At 40.9% G+C, this 15,102-nt stretch overlaps 1 protein-coding gene across 3 annotated transcripts in view; it reads right to left on the bottom strand.

Moving 5' to 3' along the window:
• Positions 1 to 15,102, bottom strand: part of CRYBG1 (crystallin beta-gamma domain containing 1) — a 186,400-nt gene that overhangs the window by 33,113 nt on the left and 138,185 nt on the right. For all 3 annotated transcript variants that reach the window (XM_086707515.1, XM_025925497.2, XM_086707516.1), the window contains 5 exons: positions 9,954 to 12,291; positions 6,615 to 6,662; positions 6,411 to 6,529; positions 4,573 to 4,738; positions 1,445 to 1,584 (listed from right to left, as the gene is read on the bottom strand). In XM_086707515.1, coding sequence (XP_086563641.1) covers positions 1,445 to 1,584; positions 4,573 to 4,738; positions 6,411 to 6,529; positions 6,615 to 6,662; positions 9,954 to 12,291 — 2,811 coding nt within the window. The remainder of the gene's footprint in view (positions 1 to 1,444; positions 1,585 to 4,572; positions 4,739 to 6,410; positions 6,530 to 6,614; positions 6,663 to 9,953; positions 12,292 to 15,102) is intronic.

Below are 15,102 nucleotides of genomic sequence, written 5' to 3'. Positions count from 1 at the left end.
GATGCTTAACTGACTGAGCCACCCAGGTGCCCTCCACTCTTGCCTCTTTACAGTTTATTTTCTACATAGTGGCTAGAGTGAGCTTTCTAAAGAACAAGTTAGATCAAAATGATCACCATGTCACTTGGAGTAATCTAAAATCCCTCCCCAAACCAGACAGGACATGAGGCCTCTCTCCCATCCCAGTCCTCCTAGCTCACTGTCTCCAGCCACCTTGACCCCCTAAGTAGTTCCCCAAACACACCCAGCAGGGCTTCGCAATGGTTTCCTGCCTGGGACACGCCCCCAGAGCCTCCCCTCTCAGACATCCCAAGGGCTGACTCCATCCCTTCCTTAAAATGTCACCAGAGACCTTTCCCGACCGACCATCCTTCTAAAACAGCATTACTGCTGTTCCTCAGATTCATGTTTCTTGTAGTATTTCCTATCTGACCCGTTACACAGGTATTGTTTTTTGCATATGCCATTGACGAAAACTTTTGAGCCTTCTCCGAATATACGAATATTTATAAATTATATATGTTATTACTGAATATATTATGAATAAAAAACATACATAACAATAAAATCTTAAAAGGAGGAGATTTTAAATGAAATGCAGGGCACCTGGGTGGCTTGGCTGGTTGACCATCTGACTCTTGATTTCGGCTCAGGTCATGAGCTCACAGATCGTGGGTTTGAGCCCCGTGTCCACTAATAGTGCAGAGCCTGCTTGGGATTCTCTCTCTCCTTCTCTCTCTGCCCCTCCCCTGCTTGCTTTCTCTCTCTCAAAAATAAAGTAACATCAAAAAATGAATGCATGAAAGAAATACAGAGAAGCTTCAGCGTGTTTTCTTGCGTCTCAGTGGATGTCTTTCCCATGCCCTGGGCTGTTTGCTCCACTTCAGAGACCACGACACTCGATACTCGGGACTGCCGCCTGCACTTTCTGTCCTAATTCCCCCCATCTGAGATATTCCCCACTTCCTTCAAAACACTCTTGCAGTTTCCTGCAATTTGTGAAACCAACCTCGTAAGGGCTCTGGACAGCATTGTGTGAAAATGTTCAAGGAAGTCAAGTACCATGTGTGTTGGCCTTGGAGGGCCTCCTGAAGTATCAGGAACACATGCTTTGAATTACCTCCTTTGAATTACCATGAAGGCAAAATCTGTTACACAGCTCGGAATGAATCAGGTTCCTCTGTGATAAGGAAATCCCAACATTAAAAACGCAGTTTTTTCCTCCCCTGCACTTCCTCCAAGAAATCGTTATTGTTTAGAAGAGAGCTGAACCATAGTGACATAGGTACAAAAGCAGCAGAGTGTTATGTGCCATCTGGAAAAAAAAACCCTTTTAGTCGATCATTACTTCACAGGACAACAAATCAGAGAGTAACTTAAGTCCTTCCAGTGGTACACTCACAAAAAAGCTTCATTAAAATTGCATCTGAAATAAAATACTCACGTGCCCCAGTGTACTTTAATGGAACAAGTCTTCTGCATGATACCGAACCCCTGCATCTCTTCAGTGTCGTCAAAGTAGGAATTTAGGAGTCCTAACCCTTCTGGTTCAGTAAATAAGTCAATCTGACTAACTCTGTAATCCTGAAGGAAGAAAAAGAAGTACACGTATATGATAATAATTACAGCATGTACTTAACTCTACAATAAGCTCGTTATTTTTTTTAAATAATTAAAATAAACTTTAAATATACACATACATTTCACAGAGCACCTACCATTTATCCCTTCCCTGTTTTCACCCATGACTTAATAATATGTGGTCTTTTGGGGCAGCCATGTTGCTTTGGCCATATACCTCAGCAAAGATCCCCATAAATGTTCTGGAACATATTTATTCCTCTCATCCTCACTGAAAACACTGGCTTTCCTTGGTGACAGGAGTTTTAGTTGCTCTCCTCAGAAATGACCATCCAACTCCAGAGGCTCTAGAGTCCATAGAGGGGCTGCATTTGGAGCCTTCCTCAACTGCCATTTTGTGCCTATGAACAAACCCCTTATGGTAACTCTCCTTGACTATGATCAAAGCTCTACGATGGTGGTTTGGTCTAAGTTGTTAAAGTAAAGGTACACATTTATGACTGTGGTCACTGTTCCATGTCCTGCCCAGCAAACATACTTCAAAAGGCCTCTCCTGGCTGAGTGCCTAAGTGCTAATCAAACATTTATTGAACTCTAATCTTGCTGAGCTAGGTGAACTGAGATACAGAAGAAATGACACTTAGGTTGGCTTAGGGGAGGCTCTTTTAAACATAACCAAAAGGAACAAATTTAATGCACTAAAAAGGTGACCCTCTTAACTATGTAGTGACTTATGTTCATGTTTAAGCAACCACAGTCCGTTGGAAAAAAAAAATCGTAACGTATCAGGAGTCATAAGTGTCCCTACCCTTTAGCATGACACCATTCAGAAAAATTCACCCTAATTAAATAAATCAGAAATGTATAAATGATTAAATGCACAAAAATGTTCATACAGCATAATTTAAAAGAGTAAAAAACTAAAAACAACCAATTCCCACAAAAAGAAGGTAAAATAAATGATGGTACATCATTTCATGGAAACCTCAAACCATATAATAAGTAACACGAAAAGCATTAAGTGCATTAAGTTGGCTCTTACCAGGCAAGATAGGAGGTGCCTCTTTACCAATATGCTTCACTGCCTTTATTTACCCTCCGGCTCTGGAGAGCACCTGAACCCTCACCCACCAGATTCTGACACCGTTGCACCTCACTAAGAGAGGTCACCGAAGGGAGTGTGATCTTCAGGAAAATTATATATAGAGAGAAAAAGGATTGCCAACCACAGTTTTAAGTGAAAAAAGGAAAACAGCACTGTACCTGTATCATGATTATAACTACAGAAAATGGAATTGGCCAAGATGGAGCAGGGAATTTAGAATAATTACGAGAAAATATCTCATGATGGTGGGATTGGGGTGATAGGTTGAAACATTGCTTTATTACCAGTATTATTTGAGCAATAAATAAAAAGGGCAGGTTAATTCTCCCATGACTATAACATTTTATTTTTAATTTTTAAGAATATTTATTTTTGAGAGAGACAGAATGTGAGCGGGGGAGGGGCAGAGAGAAAGGGAGACGCAGAATCCGAAGCGGTTCCAGGCTCTGAGCTATCAGCACAAAGTGGGGCTTGAACTCACAAACTGTGCGATCATGACCTGAGCAGAAGTCAGACGGCTCAACCGACTGAGCCACCCAGGCGCCCCTGTCTATCACATTTTAAAATGGGGTTCCTCAATGTTTTAAAGTTTATCACATTACATACTTAAAACTATTAAAAGATAAATCACTTAGAATACCAATGATCATTGAAGTCACTCAGAAATGTTGATTTAAGAAACAAGTGATATTTTCCTCTGCCAAAAGCTGTTACTCATTCTTACTCATTCTCATTTTGTAACATTCCTTATCTCCCTACTGCACCCTAATGCCCATCTGTTACACAAATGGGGTTTTAATTTTCCACTTGGAAGATACCATTAACTACATTTTTAAAGGTAAAGAATCATCAAATTCCAACAGCCACAAAGACAGACAGATACAACTTCCTCATCAACAGATAAGGAACCAAGACGTTTTACCCAGTCCCTAAAGTGACTTTAAGTACCTACTGTTCTTACACCCACATGAAATCCCAGAGTTGAACTATCAACTGAATTATTTGGGGATTATTTATTTTTCCAAAATAAAATTCCTGTAAGCCACTCAAGGTAATCAGAACTCACACAGCAACTGGGGCACCTGGGTCGCTCACTCAGTTAAGCATCTGACTTCGGCTCAGGTCATGATCTCAAGGTTTGTGAGTTCGATCCCTGCGTGGGGCTCTGTGCTGACAGCTCAGAGCCTGGAGCCTGCTTCGGATCCTGTGTCTCCCTCTCTCTCTGCTCCTCCCCCACTCATGCTTTCTCTCTCTCAAAAATAAATAAGCATTAAAAAATAACAATAAAAAAATAACTCACACAGCAACCAAAACACTAAGTAAAAGAAAAACTTACTCATATAGAATTCATCAAAATCAGGTTATTAAGTAAAATACATTTGGAGATGGGGATGGGGGACAGGAGTAAGAAATCAATCTTCCAAATTCATCATGAAAAAAAAAAGACTAATCAATTAGAATGTTTCTTCTAATTCATTTCAAGTGTACAAATGTATGGAAAATATATCCATGGAGCACCAATCAACTGTTTTTCCCATTCACTTATGTCATAAAGTGAATTTTTCTCTCAAAGTAAGTATCATCCTTGGCATTCAATAAATATTTGCTGAATCAGGGGCGCCTGGGTTGCTGAGTCGGTTAAACATCTGTTAACCGGTTCAGGTCGGTTTAGCTCAGATCATGACCGCATGGTTCGTGAGTTCGAGCCCCGTGTTGGTCTCTGTCCTGACAGCTCAGAGCCTGGAGCCTGCTTTGTATTCTGTGTCTCCCTCTCTCTCTGCTCCTCCCCCACTCACGTCTCTCTCTCAAAAATGAATAAACAAAATAAATAAATAAATAGATAAATATTGGCTGAATCAGTGGATTCTGGTTTTCCCACAACCTACCTGGACTACATGTCTGAGTGAACCAATCACCACAGGCTTAGCGGACTCTGCCTCCTCGTTTCCTTCCAAAGTATCTTCTACACACCAGAGACCAGAGAGTTCCAATTCTCCTTCTTCTAAGGGAATGGAGTGCCCTTCAAAATTTGGTTTCTCATACAAAATCCAACTAAGAGTAAAACACAGCAAAACTATTAGCTACACTTGATGAGGTTTTGATAACGCAAATATTCTAGCTAAAATCCTCTCCCCCCATCCACCCTGCTCGTCTCCCTCTCCTCCCTGTCTCTTCTCTCTCTCACAATATACACCGCAGCCAATTATTATATATATTTTGTGGAAATTCTCCGGCAGTTAAGATGTATAAACTTTCCCTAAAACTAAACTTATTGGGCATAATTAAGCCTCTGATAATCGAAAAACCGTATCAGGATCTAAAAGAACTTTTGATTGTCGATACGAACATTGTAGAGCCACTAATGTGCTACAGAATTGTCAGTCAGTGAACAGTTGTAAATGGTACTACATCAGACAAATGGACTTTTCTTATAATGCTTTTTTTCTCCTTATACATGTAGAAGATATTGCTCTTAGAGGGATTTTTACTTATATTTTAGAACCATATCAATGGGTACATTGATATAAAGTAATATATGTTAATGGAAAGCATTTTAAAATTCTCCTTCCAAACAACAAGCATCCAAACACTAAGGAAAATCTCATTTAATATAGGACAGTGCTGCTCTTAGATGCTTACACTTTTAAAAGAGAAGCCAACAAAAGTTGGGGAAAAAAAAGCACTAGCGTATTAAAAATAAAATTGATAGAAAATTTGTCTTTAGCCGTATTTTTAGTCGTCAAATTTAAGAACAACAGCTAATTGTAGTTTTGTAATGAATGCGTTGAATATATAGAAAAATATTAAAATATTTAAAACCTAACAGGAAAGATGTTGCATATTTAATCAAAGAGAAAACAAACAAAAACCCCAACTAGTTTTTTAGACCACAATTGTCTAAAGCCCAACCACATTTCAAAAAAGTTTATAGATAGGTACCAAAGATAAGTATTTATGCCAGATAAGCGATTTATTAAAAATGTCTTTTCTTAATTCAACTTCCTGTGTATTTCCTAGAAGCCATCAAGCTGATAAATAATTTTTTTACCAGTTCCTTTAATCAAAACCACCTGTTGCTGAAAAGTTGAAAAATAAATTTTAGGTTAGTCATCCAAAATGTCTTTTCTTATAGGATATTTAATATTCTACCCACATGACTATTGAAGTTCTTACCAATGTCTCTGAAAATTCATAAACCAGAAGTGTTAGTGTGGACTCTGATGTGCATTAGTCCCAGCAGTGTGAAATGAGGATATACGGGAAAAGAAAGCTGTACATAAATAAGGCATCACCTCTATAAATCAGAAACGTGGTTAAAAACTATAATATCTTAGGGGCACCTGGGTGGCTCAGTCGGTTAAGCGTCCAATTTCAGCTTAGGTCATGATCTCACAGTTGGTGAGTTCAAGCCCCCCATTGGGCTCTGTGCTGACAGCTCAGAGCCTGGAGCCTGCTTTGGATTCTGTGTCTCCCTTTCTCTCTGCCTCTCCCTGGCTTGTGCTCTGTCTCTCTCTGTCTCTCAAAAATAAATAAATGTAAAAATAAAAAAATATTTAAAAACCGTAATTTCTTACATATGAATTTCTTTTACTACTAAGACTAGTATTTTCTGCCCTTTACATTGCTAAAGGCATAATTTTAAATGAGTACTGAAGACCAAAAAGGTAATTAAAAATGTAAAACACAAACCCTCTAAGTCAGGAACCCAAAGTGCCCTTCTTACCATCCTCTGACGACCTTCACGATTACCACCGGAGAGAGGCTCCAAGAGCTACAATCCTCAATGTCACCGAAAACTTCAATGCACTCCTCAGAGACATCTGGGTCCCTGTAGATCACTACCTATAAGAAAAGGAGAGTGGCGGCACAGGATTGGACGTTATCAGACTAAAATAAAATCTAGGCTAGAAACGGAACATCGTCTTACCTTTCCAGGCCGGGGGTTGATTTTATTAGGAACACTTCCTCTAAGTGTCTGTAATCAGATGAACAAAAACACAAGAAATTAAACTTTGTGTAAAAGCCTTCAGAGTTTCTCCACCCATGATCCTTTAAGATCATATTTTTGCCTCACAATTTATCAGTTTTGAAACAGTCCACCTTGATCTGTGCCAAAGCTGTACTGAAGTGCTCTTTGAGTCTACACTATTAAATTAAGAGATCTTTTTCTCCTCTAACTGAATGTGCCATTTAACTTTCTCATTTAAACAGGTAGAATATTTCTACCAATTTAGAAAATTCAGGGCCCAAGAGCCAGACCTTATAGCAGTCCACAGAATAAGAATTCAGCTAAGAAATTATAATTCAGATGATCTCTATACAGTCTCAAGAGAAATTATAAAGTATTAATTATGTATCTAGAAGAAGCTGCATCAGTTTTAAGTGTTTATATACTTACTTATCCAAATCTATAAATACTGTCTTTTCACAGTAACATCTTATCACATAACAAGTATTAGTCTACATAAAAGGGGGTTTATGGTATATACCACAAAGTATATTACACACACTATACTGAATCCTCCCTTTTTGATGGACAAAATACATTTTTTATGACTCTAAAATTAATCATTTTCAAGACGAGCTGACAAGACCAGTAAAACCAGAAATGCATAATAAAAATAGTAATTACACATGAAAAAATATTATAAAACATGAACTACTTTCAATGCTGACCAGGATGCTTATTTTAAGGACTGCCTTTGATCTGATCACTCTTGCACCATGGCACAGGAAAGCATGCCAAAGACCACAAGAAGGCCTCAGGAGAGCATTATTAGAAATCCAAACGGCATATATTTATTTATATATACACATTAGAAGTAGATAAGCTGAAGACAAAGCCTGAAATTTAAAACAAAATTCAGGTAAGACCATAAAGACAGAATAGTTATAGAATAAACAAAGCCCAAGACCTACGGAAAAACAAAAAATAAAATTTTTTAATCATAAAAAGACCTAGAGAGTATAAAGCACTTTGTCTGCTTCTCCTTTTTACTTGATTTGGCGTGATTTTTCAAGAGATTCCAGAGGCAAACTGTGTATTCTGTTGTCAGACTCACCAGACTGCTGTCAAATAAGAGAAGTGATCAAAGAATGATTAAAAAGAGAAAATAAGGCTGGAATGAATGGGAAGTAGACCAGTGGAAATTTTGCACTTGAGAGAAACACTCAAAAATCTTATGATTTCTGAGCGCTATGTGCTGATTCAATTTTGTTTGTTTACAGCAGTGGTTCTCAAAGCGTGGTCCCGGGGCCCTTGAAGGATCCCCAAAAACCTTTCAGGAAGTCACTGAGGTCAAAAGTGTTCTCATATTATGAGAACACTTCTTGTTAAGAAGGGGGAATTTTCCTTTTCAGTCTCTTTCTCTCACAAGAGCATGGTAGAATTTTCCAGATGGTCCAGGACATGTGATGGCATAACTTCTCTGATGCCTTAATAGAAGGTGCTTGTGTGTTCTCATGACTTAAACTTTTCTTAGTATTAATTTCTTTTCTTTTTTTTTTTTTTTTAATATTATCGTCAATTTGGCTAAAATACAGTATAAACAGTGTGCTCCTGGTTTGGGGGGTAGATTCCTGTGATTCATCGTCCACACACAACATCCAGTGCTCATCCCAACCAGTGCCCTCTTCAATGCTCATCACCCATTTTCCCCTCTCCCCTATGCACCCCACCCCCCCATCAACCCTCAGGTTGTTCTCTGTATTTAAGAGTCTGTATTTGGGGCGCCTGGGTGGCGCAGTCGGTTAAGCGTCCGACTTCAACCAGGTCACGATCTCACGGTCCGTGAGTTCGAGCCCCGCGTCGGGCTCTGGGCTGATGGCTCAGAGCCTGGAGCCTGTTTCCGATTCTGTGTCTCCCTCTCTCTCTGCCCCTCGCCCGTTCATGCTCTGTCTCTCTCTGTCCCAAAAATAAATAAACGTTGAAAAAAAAAAATTAAAAAAAAAAAAAAAAAGAGTCTGTATTTAAGGTTTGCCTCCCTCTCTGTTTGAAACTATTTCTTCCCCTTCCCTTCCCCCATGGTCTTCTGTTAAGTTTCTCAACTTCTATATATGAGTGAAAACATATCTGTCTCTCTCCGACTTATTTCACTCAGCATAATACCCTCCCAGTTCCACCACGTTGCTGCAAATGGCAGGATTTAATTTCTAATGTAATAAATTCCAATAAGCAGAACCCATGTGAACAAAAGCTCTTTGGTGTCTTCAACAATTTTTAAATAGGAAAGTGTCCCGAGACCAAAAAGTTTGCAAATTTTTGAAAAGAGGGATCTGAACTTCCACGGGATACCCAACCGTACATTTTGAAAGAGCTTCCAAAATTATATTCTATGACAGGCTGGAGCCGAAGGCCACGCAGCAAACAGAAACGTGCCGTACTCCCTGTAAAATGAGGAAGGGGGCACAGGATCGGAATTGACTGGCTGTGTGAGGCGGCCGGAACAGAGGTCCGCTCCAGTTTTGGGGCTAGCACAGCTGCCCTCTGGAACTTACATTCTGCCTTCCTCATCCATGGTCTTCCCTCCACTTGAGCATTAAGTGAGGTAACAGAAAGACACATTCGCACCAAAAACTCAGTAAAGAAAACAACTTCTGGAAATCAGGGAAAGGAAGATGGAGAAATCATAATTGTTCCTCAAAATCCTGTTCCGTTGCCCTCTCTATCACATTGAGGGAAAGATTCAGTGCAGACCAAAAGCCTTTATGCTTCCACACCTCTGTAGGAAAAAATGTTTCCCTGACGAAACTTCCAAATAAAGAGAAATTAGTTCCTGGATTATATGGGATAATCATCTATTGCTACTTATGGGAAGAAAGAGTGAATCTTACATCACAAGAGAAGGGATTAGGAAGATTTCTTGGTGGGGGCTTTTTTCAATAAATGAAACAGCTTTACAAATATTCAAAATTCTAAGGACGACACGGAGCATTTTTACGCAGAACCAGGTAAGAGAGAACATCTGGTCTGTCTCTGAACTCTCAAGGTACCTTACCTACACCTTTCAGAATACAACATATAAATTCATTAGCTTTAAAATATTTGTAGCTCATTTTTCCTGCTACACTACTAAGACCTTGAAGACAGAATCTAAGTACCCTTCTTCCTCCCTAGCAGTCTCTTCTACACATAGTAGGTTTTCAATGTGATAAATGAACAGCAAACTCTCATTCACACGCATACCCATTTGAAAGATGGCTTATCATCTCTCTCTCCTCTCATTTCATAAACACCCCCAATAAATGGTAATATGTTGCTACTTACGGTTGGATCTGATAATGACATTGCAGAAAAAGACACGCTTGGGTCAAACCGGCCAGATTTGAAAAGACCCATCAAGTCTGTGTCGCTATTTCCATAGTTTGGCAAGTTTGACTTAAGAACACTTTCGGCATGATTAGCTTTTTCCAGATCATCGCTGTTCTTCAGTTTAGAAAATTCAGAAAATTTCATTTCTGGCAAGTGTGGATTGCTTCGTGAGCCCAGATCTTCGTTGGCTTCCTCTTTTGGCAGGTATTTCTCCATGTAGCCTGGACTTTTCAAACCCAAAGGAGACGGATTTGTGGTGTTGAAGCTGAAGACCTTTACGCTGTTGGCTGGAAGGTTTGGCTGTTCTTTGTCTGAACCGCAGGGCGGGGCACCCTCGGCCCCGGGCTGCAACGGCAAAGACCGAGAAAGAGAACTGTTCTGAGAAGCACCGAAAGATGTGGTCATAGTACTGACTGATGTGACAGAGGGAGAAAAGATTTTGTCGTGTGGTAAAGAAGATAACATGCTTGAGAAGAGTGCACTTTTTTCTAGCCTAGATCTCTTAACACCCCCATTTGTAATCTCTTTGTTCTCTTTGTCATTTGTTTCTGGAGCCAGCAGAGGTTCGTCTTTCCCATTAGTGTGAGCGTACAAGGACTTGAAGAGAATACTCTGCTCGGTGGATGTACGTTTGGGCCTCAGTTTGGATTTTGTGTCAAGGTTCTGCATCAGCTGTAAGGCCGGTGACATTTCTGGCTGGTTTTCCCTTTTCTTCCCCAAACCAAAGGTAAACACGTTGGGATCTAACACCTTTTCCAAATTGTCCTCGTGAATAGGAGGCATGACAAAGTGAGGGGCAGGAGAGTTTGGCACCCTGGACTTCTTTTTCTTCTGAGGCACACAGACCGTGCTGTCCATCTTTTTGATAATTTCAGTGAATTTTTCCATATCGGAAGAAGAATCAAATACACTATCATCGCTACCAGCAGAAATGTTCAAAAGACTGGCAGGGCTGTCCTGGCCCTTCACAACATTCCAATGTGGACTCTGAGGAGGTTCTGAAGGATTTCGGTCACCGGAGGAGCTGACGGGGCTGGATTCAGTCTTCGGGGCTCTTCTGTCGCCCTGACTTTGAGCCTGGAGAGGCAGAGTTTTCTCTGGTTCTGGCGGCATGACTTGTGGGCCAGATTTCGCTGCGTGTTCCTCTTTGCAGTGAGTGTGTCTGGGTGACGTGCTCTCGTTGCCCAGAACTTCCTCTTTCTGGGGAGCACAGCTTGCAACAGAAACCACTTCAAGTTCATCGTTGTGACAACTTGGCAACTGTGCTTCTCTAACTGCAGAGATCTCTGAGAGGACCCGCGGGCCTACATCCTGGGTGTTCTCCACGGGGAGCACGAAGGATCGGACCTGGACAAGGACCTTGGACGGACCCTCGGTGCCCACGGCTCCCGGGCTGTGCTCTGTGGACAAAGGAGGGCTTGCTTCTCCTCCTTCTCCTGCAAGTTTGGAGGGGGGCACGTTCTCATCATTCTTTTGTGACACGGGCAGAACACATCCGTTATGGTTTTCTGACACTTTTAGATCGGTGCATGGAAAATTGCTCGTGGGAGCTTCAACACATGTGTCTTTGGGTGCAGGCTGTGAAAGAGAAGGCCCGTTAGATGACTCAGCTGGGGGCTGTGAGTCAGAAAACGTATCCTGGGGCTTTGGTCCGGCTGTTGGAGGGGACTCTTTGGTATCAAGAAGGGCGGGAATGTCTTCTGCTGGATCAGTCATATTTTTGAGTACAAGTCTTTTGCTGTCTGCAGGCTTTGAGTCATCCTCTCCTAAAAGCTTGTGGTCCTTAACAGGAATCAGAGCAGTAACCACTGCTTCGGAAGGGCAGCCAGCATCTGTTTGCACATCTGCTCCATCACCTTGGGTAAGCGAACAACCAAGAGCTTGACCCTCGGCGGGCTCGCCTTCCGATCCTCCTGCACAGGGGCTCCCGGCTGCTGGTACAATCTCCTCTTCAGTAACTTTGGATTCTGCAGAGGTTTCCTTCACCCGCATACCATTCTGGTGACTACTTGGCATTACTTTCTTTTCGGATTGCTCCATTTCCTTGGCTTTTTTGGCTAAGTTCAGCTTCGCCCTCCCGACAAATGTTTTATTAGAGGCAGGAGTGTTCCTTGCGCCTCGAATGTCAGCATGTCTTGGACTACTGTTTGCCCGTTTGTTTTCAAACAAGGAGATTTTGTTGGCAGTGTTTCCTTTATGAACTGGCTGGCTAAATGGATTATGCTCATTTCCCAAGCTGTCAGGATTCTTAGGGGTTTTAAGATTTAGTTCCACATGTTTGGGCTTGGCAGGGCTGCAAAAATAAAGCAGGAAGATAAAGTTATTGGCCTAGTTTTAAAAAGTGAACATACCAATTTATTCCAAAACCAACATCTTTCTGGTATAGAACATTCGTTTTTTCATGAGACTATTGTTTTTAATGCTTATTTAATTTTGAGACAGAGAAATAGAGCACGAGTGGGGGAGGGGCAGAGAGACAGAGACAGAATCTGAAGCAGGCTCCAGGTTCTGAGCTGTCAGCACAGAGGCCGATGCGGGCCTCGAACTCACAAACCGTGAGATCATGACCTGAGCTGAAGTGGGACGCTTAACCGACTGAGCCACCCAGGTGCCCCTCATGAGACTTTTTTTTTAAATTATTATTATTTTTTTTAACCTCATGAGACTATTTTTAAACAATCCTAAAGACTCTATCAACTATTTTTATTCTTTTTTAAAGTTTATTTTTGAGAGAGACAGAGGCAGTGTGAGTTGGGGAGGGGCAGAGAGAGAGGGAGAGTGAGAATCCCAAGCAGGCTCTGCACTGTCAGCACAGAGCCCAACGTAGAGCTTGAACTCAAGAACCATGAGATCACGACCTGAACCGAAACCAAGAGTCAGAGGCTTAACTGTCTGAGCCACCCAGGTGCCTCACACTATCAACTATTTTTTTTTTTTTTTTTGGGACAGAGAGAGACAGAGCATGAACGGGCGAGGGGCAGAGAGAGAGGGAGACACAGAATCGGAAACAGGCTCCAGGCTCTGAGCCATCAGCCCAGAGCCCGACGCGGGGCTCGAACTCACTGACCGTGAGATCGTGACCTGGTTGAAGTCGGACGCTTAACCGACTGCGCCACCCAGGCGCCCCACTATCAACTATTTTTAACGGATGTTTTGCTTCTATATGATTTAACTAAGCAAGTCTGGAGGTAGGTTAGCAAGTTTATCAAGTACCTAGTATGTGAGCACAGTGCTCAACACTAGAGTCTGAAGACATCTTAGGGCCTGAAGAACATTAGCATGAATTTAAATATTTAATGTACTCCCTTATTTTAAATATGTAAATGATTTTTACATATCATTGTAAACATCAGTTGAATATTTTCATTTCATCATAACTTTTTAAACATTATTTCACAAAGCTAGATTATAAAAATATTTATCTATTATTTACCTCTCTGGATATTTTATTCCCTCCATCTTCCTTCATGTAACTTTATTCTGATTATGTAAGTGTGTTCACTACAGAACGTTTGGAAAATATAAAAATGAAAATCACTCACAATCCTACCACTCAATCTCCCTGTTAACATTTTAGTATAATTCAGAATCTGTATGTATAGTAAAATATTTTTTAACAGAATTGGGATGATTCTGTCCACAGAGCTTCAGATCTCATCTTTCAGAAAAAGATTAATCTTATATTTCACATTTTTAACACTTTTTAAGTTACTAAAAAATTTGAAAAGTTTTTTATAAGTCTACATAAAAGTTTCATCATATAGATGTACCATAATTTACTTTCATTACTCAATTGTTGGTTTTGTCATCATTTTTTGGGCAAAGGGAGTTTCCCCTTGCTCTATAAACTATTACTTTTCTTGGTTGTAATTACCCTCTCGTGGAAATCAAAAATCTTTGAATGTACATACTGTCTTCTTTCTGAGAAACAACACGTTCTCTGTATGACATTAGCCAGCTCTGGTCCTAGCTCTTAACACTAATTATCTGTGTGAGCTTGGTCAAGTTAACTCACTGGACTGGCTACCTTCTCTATCTGCAAAGCACAAACGAACTAGATAGTTTAGAACAGAGTTCCTCACTGCACCCCACACACCCCAAGTTATGGCTGAAGGAATTCTTGGAGTTCTCTTCAACGGCTACAGTAGGGACCATAGAGACTGATGAAAGGGGCTGCTGGCCAGCCTCACTCCTTTCAACCAGAATCATTTCTACTTATCTGCTTCATACAGCACTTTTATATAAGCTTTCCTAGAAAAATGGACTCCAAAGCTAAAAACAAAAAAATGTCTAAACCACGGGTCTCGTGGTTTATAAAACGAAGAGATACTAACCACTAACAATCACTGACACAACTTGAGAAACACTATGCTTGCCTAATGTACAATTTTATACATTCTCTTTTAAGACGAGGAAATTAAAGCCTAGAGAAGGTAGGTATTTTGCCAGAAGTCACACAGCTAGTGAGTGACGGTCATAATTTGAAACCAGGTGTTCTGGTTTCAGATGCCATGCTCCTGACCGCTCAACTCTTCTGCTTCCCCAGACCTCAGGGACCAAATCTGGTCCTTCCCAGCTTTACATATTCAAGAAGTTAATGAATTATCACGAGATCTATAAAATTAAGCCATCATATTCTGGAGGCCACCTTGATAATGGGAATACAAAGTAGAGAAGCACTGAAATCTCATGGTGCCTCCACATGGATTCACTGGCCTTCAGGAAGGAGGAGCCTTTTGAAGGAACAGGCAGTAGGACTTTGGGAGAGATTCCTTATCCTTTGGGACAAAATGAGAAGACTGAGGGGCGCCTGTGTGGCTCAATCAGTTAAGCATCTGACTTTTGATTTTGGCTCAGGTCATGACCTCCTGTCAGGCTCTGAGCCGCTAACAATGCGGAGCCTGCTTGGGATTCTCTGTCTCCCTCTCTCCCTGTCCTCCCCCTGTCCCCTCTCAAAAATAAATAAATAAACATTACAAAAAAAAAAAAAGAGAGAGAAGACTTGAGAAGTTCTTCCCAAATACAGCATTAAGAATTTAGGCTTTATTTTTAGGAATTTTATTTAAATACTAAATTTGAGGGGCGCCTGGGTGGCGCAGTCGGT

This window comes from Puma concolor, chromosome B2 (genome assembly GCF_028749965.1).
Source record: "Puma concolor isolate L17-30 chromosome B2, mPumCon1.1.hap2, whole genome shotgun sequence".
NCBI lineage: Eukaryota > Metazoa > Chordata > Mammalia > Carnivora > Felidae > Puma > Puma concolor.
The sequence above is the reverse complement of the archived record's forward strand: the minus strand, read 5'-3'. Positions and strand labels throughout refer to the sequence as shown.